Raw genomic sequence first — 7,754 nt, 5'->3', positions numbered from 1 at the left:
TTTCTTATAGCAGGACAAGACATTTCTTATAGCAGGACAAGACATTTCTTATAGCAAGACAAGACATTTCTTATTTAACATTTAGGAAACATAAACACAAAATCTTCTATGGTAAACATTAAATGTTACAAAACTTGATAAAATTGCTTTATGTCATGAGCAGTTGTGCACTGAGATCAAATATTTTTTGTCTTTTTGCATCAGAATATAAGGTCCCATCCTGGGGGCATCCCCGAGTATACACGATTGACTTTAAAATAAAAATATATGATAATTAACTGAATATGTGGGATGACAAAGATGTATCAATGTTAGGTAATTGTTATATGGTATGCTGTTTCATCAGTAACCATCGCTCATTCATTGGAATAGGAATCTGTATATTATTTTAATTTGCAAGAATCAATTGTTTGTTACTACCTTCATACAAGACTCTTAATCAAAGATTTAAGATTGATATGTTATGTAATTATTATCATAAAAACTTTCTATTTATCAATTTAATATTTGTAACAATATACTATAATCATCCCAAATTTTAGATTTTTGTTGAATGTTGAATGTTGTATCTTTAATTCAGTAATTATTAAGAATTTTGTAATTATTTATTTACTGTGACATTTATGCTATTGAGTTGTTTTCTGAATGTAATATTTTGTACATTGTTAGTGTTATGAATAAATGTATTTATATGTGTATATGTCTGTTAATATTCCCTATCATTATGGGAGATTATTCCTTGAAGCACAGTTACAAACCTTTAGAAGACTTCTGATGCTCAGTCAAAGTCTAGAATATCATTAGCTCACCAGGACTATACTTTACAAATGCCTTTTAGATATCTTTTCTGAAACCACTGGACTAATATACACAATACAAGACCACAATCATCCTTAGATATAAAAAAAAAGAGAAGACGTGGTATGATTGCCAATGAGACAACTCTCCACAAATGACACAGAAATTAACAACTATAGGTCACTGTACAGCCTTCAACAATGAGCAAAGCCCATACCACATAGTCAGCTTTAAAAGGCCCTGAATGACAATGTAAAACAATTCAAACAAGAAAACTAAAGGCCTTATTTATGTACAAAAAATGAAGAGTCTGCAAATTCAGAAATTAATGCATTTATTATTGTAAATGACTGATTACTGGTAAACATGCTAAAATCTTATCAATGCCATTGCAAAAACTTTGTGATGGAAAATCACCCCTGAAATAAAGAATGCAAATTTTGTTTTGTGAACTTGTATTGATACTGACACATGTTTAGCATTAGTAAACATGAATGTGTCCATAGTACATGGATGCCCCACGGGCACTATCGTTTTCTATGTCCAGTGGACCGTGAAATTGGGATAAAAACTCTTAATTTGGCATCAACTTTAGAAAGACCATTTAAGAAACATGTGTACTGAGTTTCAAGTCAATTGGACTTCAACTTCATCAAAAACTAACTTGATCAAAACCATTTAACCTGAAGTGGGACAGATGGAAGCACAGATGAAAACACTATGACACTAGGTGGGGCATTACAAATACAATCATTTCTGAATTCACTGTATTTAGTTTTAAAATTATATAGATTATGCTTGCTGACCTAATTTGGCTGCTGTTGCATAAACAAGAACTTAAGATTTAATATATTTATTCTGAAGTTATGCATTTATGATTAATATAAAGTTATTGAAATGGTTCTGTAGTATTTATTGCCTTTGACAACAATTACCAATATCCTTGATAACCAATCAAAATTTCAGCTGTTACAAAAAATAATAGCCTCTGAAAAAAGGATGTACAGTGATTAACTCTTATAATTTTAAATTATATATTTCTTGTTGATATTGTCTTTTTTATGACGTATCTTGACAAGCCTGGTAATTGTCCAGTATGGTTTCTATTGTTATAGTAAGTTGTATAATAAACATTTTTTTAAGTCTTGTCCTGAGACCAGTGGGCAGAATTACATCAAACTTAGCCTTGTTCATCTTTGAATTAGGGGGGTCTACCTAAACAAACTTGTCTACAGTATTTTGCTGGTTTACCAACTAATGAGTGGCCCATTGATATAATATTGAAATGTTTGTGTATTGGTCTTTAGCAGGGATTTTGCAGAATAAGAACAAAACATCCCAAAGGGTCGATAAATGTAAATTTCTTTTGAAAAATCTGATAAAATTTCAAAATTGACAGATTTGAATGAATTTTTAAAGAGATCTTTGTCATACCGTTCTCTATTAGAAGTACAAGCTCTAACAACTTTTAGGCATTTAAAGTTTCTGAAAAAATAATAAAGTAGTTCCATCTGACATGTGAATAGACCTTGAGTTTGTTTACTATTGGTTTACAGTGGACTAGTGAGCTTTTTAGAAAGTTTTGTTGTCCGAATAGGATTGAAATACTTGCTACTGGACTAAATCAGCAAAACTAACTTGACGATAACGGTAGCCGAAATTACCCTCATATAGCAGGTCAACAACCTGGTGTGTTTATTGTTGTAAAGAGTATTTTGAATAAGGTCTGTAGCTTAGGTAACGGAAAGGTGAAAGATTTAACATAAATGGTATCTGTGTTATTGTATTGCTATGAGGTCATTGAGTTCAACACAACATCTATGTTATTGTCATAATATTTAATAAGTGATTTATTCTATTACATTTTTTTAATCACTCAAATGTCCTAACCTTAAAATGATATTGCTTCGAACAGGGAAAACAATAACTAATAACATCTGATTAAATATGAGTGATTTAAACCTTAAAATATCATTTTCAATTAAGTGAACAAACAGTCTTATATTGTATAATATGGTAACATATTGTCTTATCTTGGTCATTTTCCAAGTGACATTGGTCTGAATTATTTACACATGTCATTTTTGTACCCGCCCCCATACATATTATACCAAAGATCTGCACTTCGATCAAACGCCGCTTTGATTAAAATGTGCACCTAATACGGTTAATAACAGTGTAATTACATTGTTGAATCTAACCAAGTGTGGACATAAGAAAACACGAACAGTGGAAAAATGGAAGAATGAATATGTTATTTTATTAAGAAGGTAAGTAAAGTATATTGATTTTCATAATATAAAATTATATGTTGTCTACTATCGATCGAGTTAGGAGATGCACAGCTGTGTAATCTATTGTTTAACTTAAACCACTCCGAAATTTTAACGTTCGGAATAAACTCAACCTTAAATCTAATATAGAAAGGGTTTCGTCTGTCATCAAAAGGAAGATATGAATTATATATAGAGGGTTCCAATAGCTTTGATTTGTCTTGGTATGATTTTTAAAAGAAAAACTATCATGGTGATATAAAGCAGTAGCTGCTAATTCAAAACTGGTAATTCCATATAAAGAAAAACAAAACAGAAAGGAAAAATAATTTAACGTAAAGGGTCGATACAAAATATTGTTAAATCATTTAGTTCTTATCTACGTGTATATGTTTAACACCTTCGCAGTTTTATTCAACTTATCAAATTTGGCTCTGGTGACAGAGTTTACATATATTACACATACAAAATCATTGATTAATAGTTTAACGACCGTTTTATATATATATGTATTGAATAATCCTAAACGACCATTGTTCCGCAAGAGGAATTTAACCTACAATCCCTCACTGTTCCTTGTGTACGGTTACTAAACATAGATTGATTGAAATATTTGTATCAATTTCTATACTGTTGTACATGAGACCCTCAATTCAACCCCCTTTGTCACCGTCAGTTACCCCAGATCCGACCCTTTATACCAACTGATAAAAAATTATGACGAAAACGATTTACCGATATTTTTTTAATATGTGCGACTACACCAGTGAAAAAAATTGAGGGAGGACTTATACATTTAAAACTAATAGTATTGAAAAAGAAAAGGTATGTTTTGTAAATTGAATCATATTTTCAGATGTGAAAAACAAGATATAGGTAGAACGCCAATAAGACCGCACCCTACCTATATACGTTTCGTTCATTTCATTTCAGTCTTTGTATTTTGACCACACAATTTTGTCACTTATTTGACGGAACCTCTGGAAACAACACCAAGGATGTAATAATGGGTAGTCATTCATTTTCAAATTCTGCAATTTGGTAGGTAATTTTTCTGTATTCTTTATGTTTTTGGTTATTCTCTACTATAATTCTTTATTATCAAAATCTAAATTATCCTCTAATCTGTATTTGTTCGCACCTTTTCCCCCTCTTTTATTTTTTTGCCTCCTTTTCTGTAGTATTGACCCATTTCTCCATTCTGTAAAACCCAAACCAGCACTCATAATAAACTGGTTTTAGATGCATATAATCAGTACCTAGGGCACTTACAGTGATGATAAAGATAAAAAAAAAACTAATTATATTCTCTGGAAATACCGAATAGTAATTATCCTCCATACCAAATCAGTTAAAGCCGGGAATGATATTTTTTTATAACATTTCTATAAAAGTGAATACTTTTATTTCCCACTATGGCTATCAAATGCAGCTGTAAGGTTTCATTTTAGACATTTTAAGGAGGTATGAATATCAGTAAATATCAATTAAAATGTAGATTAGCAATTAATCGTGAAATGGATTGTTTCAATCGGACAGAGTAAGTTTGAAGTATGTTGGACAGCAGTTTTCATTTCCGCGCTTCATTTACTTATCTTTATTTATCAGGAATGCTTTATGCACAAATCAGAATTCACCTTTTAGGTAAAACAACTCTAGACGAAAATTTAACTTTTAAGTCAAAATACATCCTTATTTAAAGAAGTCATGCATTTTAGTTTAAACATATTTATTTATGGTGGATTGGGAAACAAGTTTTGCGAGTGCTGCCTTGTAGAGGCATTAGCCTACTCTTTTTCGAAATCTACAAGGGTGTCTTTAACGTGCAAGAGATATGACTCTCTCTTGACACGGGTCAGCCATTTATCGTCCCCTTCCGACGGACTATCATCGTTTCCTTAAGACCATACTCGCAGATGGTGTCAAGGGAGAGCCGAAAATTGAGTTCCTGAAATTTTCATCCCAAACCGGAATCGAACCAGGAACCTTTGTGTTAGTAGTCCGATGCACTACACCACGGCTCTCATTTTATTCGGAGAATTTTCGAAAGACAAGTTTTAAAACAGATAGTATGTCGATGGATAAGCTTTTTGACGTATGACTGTTGTTCATCTATTTGTGAAATTTCCCGATTTTCCGATTTCTCAATTTCTCGATTTTGCTTTCTCGATTTCTCAATTTCTTTGTTATGCTTTCTCGATTTCTCGATTTCCCGATTTCCCGATTTCCCGATTTCCCAATTTCTCAATTTTGAGTGAGAGGAGAAAACGCGAAACACGAAAAAGGGAAATGGCCGCATCCGGTCACCATAGAATGTTGTTGTTACATATTATTATAGTTGTATATTATAAATTATTTGATTTAGGAGAAGACTATCTAAGTTGTGATATGTGTAATAACGTTAAATGAAAAAATGCTTGTCTTCGTAATTATGATTATGTGTCTTTATGAAATTAAATCTTGTTTTTAATGAAAATTATTAAAAAGTTAACATTCTTTCATTTCTAGGAAACAAACTTAGACTGATCTCCCAATAGAAGAATGGTACATTTAACACCAAGATCCTCGGTCAGTTCGGGAGCCGTTACACCTGTTTCGCCGTATCCAGGATTTGACCAAAATGGTACCTTCCGAAACCCTGTTCCCGTGGCTCGATTGAAGTTTCAAGGTGTTGATTTTGCAGAGAAACACAGGGGTTCCATTGATAAATGGGTATTCAAGCGTGGCGATAAAGCATTTGAATCGCCACGACCTGTTCCAAGATGCCCGACTGCCGAATCATTTGAGAATTATAAACACGGCACGTGTGGTTCGATTAAAACTTTAATAAATGGAGAAGCAACACCAAGACCAGATTCAGCTCCTTGTAGGATTAAATCTGAAGGAGAACCAATTGCTTCAATTAGTAGAGGGAAACGTATGAGGAAAATCGTACACGAATTTGGCCAATCAGCTCCATCGCCAGTCATACCCAGAGTTAAGCCAGAAGCGGAACAAACTGCAGAAGTTCATAAGGGCGGTAGAATGAATCGCTTGATCCATAGTTATGCCCAAGGCCCTTTATCTGCACGACCTGTTCCAAGGGTTAAACCGGAAGCTGAACAAACAGCATCGATTCATACAGGCAAACGTATGAAACCGATCGTTCATTCAGGACTTTACATGAACGGGATTATTTCAGAACCTGGAATCCCAAGAGTTAAACCAGAAGGTAGTCAAAACGCTGAACTTGCAAAGGGAAAGAGGATATTAAGATTATTTCATGATTACGGACAAATTCCTCTGTCAACCAGACCTGTTCCTAGAGTTAAGAATGAAGGTGATCCAAATTACGTATTAGATCAAGGCCATAGAATGGAAACTCTAATGCATTCGGGCAAAATTATGCGTAGCCCAAAACCAGATCCACGAGTAACCACACCAGACGCAACTCGAAATTTGAATAAAGGTAGATCTGGGAAACTAAAATACATTTTACGAGAAACTGGGAAGAAAACATGCGTACATATGCCAGGACAGCAAACGAAACTCTTTACTCAAACGAACACTATGTGACATGTCAGATATAAACTACAGCATTTCTCTTGATTCAGCTTGCTTCATTATAATTCCATTACACACATTGCTTTTTGATTAAACCAGTATGATTCAAATTGTGCAGTATAACCTAACCTGCAATACCGTTGTTCGTGCAAGCAAATGCTGATTGAAAATAATATATACGGTTTAATCTAATGGTACCAATTTTGTGGACATATAATAACCACGGAAATACAAGTGGCCCTTATAGACTTTTTTCTGAAGATCTCGTTAAAGAACATGTATGGCGAGCATAATTATGTTTTCCTTTAAGCTTTGTTTGTTGCATTTAAGCACAATAAGTCTACTGTATTATATAAACATTCACGAATGTCAAAGCAACAGTTATAGGAGTTGCATTGATATCATGGATGAATAAACAAATAAACAAATAAACAAATGCACAATACACAATACCTTTATTCTTTACCTCCTTTTAACTTACCATTGACATAAAACAAAATATATCAAATGCCCAATATTACCTACATGGACATTGGATACGGTTCATTAATAGATCAGTGCCAAATATACTGTATCGATACTAGGTTTCAATTGATCAGTGGAAAATATTACATCGATATAGTTCGCTAATTGATCAGTGACAAATATTACAACGATACAGTTCATCAATTGAGCAGATAAAGTTGCAAGTCAGTGATTAAATTTTTTTGATTTTTAAATCTTTATTTCATTTTATATAGCTGGTTTCTAAATTGTAATTAATTTTTGAATAATTTTCTGTCTACATTAAAAATAACGAAAAAGGAAATTTTCAGGATTGATTGTTGTTGTTTAACGTGCAGTAGCAGATATTTCATGAATATCCAGGACAAGATTAAAAGAGCTATGAATACAATGGATAGGTTTTGGGAGGTAGGTCAACCATGATAAACAATATTGGCATGTAGGATACTGATACAGAAAATGACGAATTAAAAGGGAATACTGCACATCACATGAAGTAAACTATTTAAACTCACAATTTCCTAGAGTACAATACAGTTCAAGGACTAGAAGTTTGGAAGGACAAAAACATCATAAAAATTTCAAAAAAATGTTGAATAATTAAGGTTAATGTAAGCTCTAACAATTTTTGTGTTC

The 7,754-nt window shown here is 32.8% G+C and overlaps 1 protein-coding gene across 1 annotated transcript; it reads left to right on the top strand.

Annotated features, from left to right (window-relative positions):
• Positions 1 to 2,864: 2,864 nt before the first annotated feature.
• Positions 2,865 to 6,885, top strand: LOC143067176 (uncharacterized). Its single transcript, XM_076240270.1, has 2 exons — positions 2,865 to 3,068; positions 5,580 to 6,885. The coding sequence occupies exon 2, from the start codon at positions 5,613 to 5,615 to the stop codon at positions 6,624 to 6,626; it is 1,014 nt and encodes a 337-aa protein (XP_076096385.1). The 5' UTR covers positions 2,865 to 3,068; positions 5,580 to 5,612; the 3' UTR covers positions 6,627 to 6,885.
• Positions 6,886 to 7,754: the final 869 nt, after the last annotated feature.

This window comes from Mytilus galloprovincialis, chromosome 3, assembly GCF_965363235.1.
Source record: "Mytilus galloprovincialis chromosome 3, xbMytGall1.hap1.1, whole genome shotgun sequence".
Classification (NCBI taxonomy): domain Eukaryota; kingdom Metazoa; phylum Mollusca; class Bivalvia; order Mytilida; family Mytilidae; genus Mytilus; species Mytilus galloprovincialis.
The sequence above is the reverse complement of the archived record's forward strand: the minus strand, read 5'-3'. Positions and strand labels throughout refer to the sequence as shown.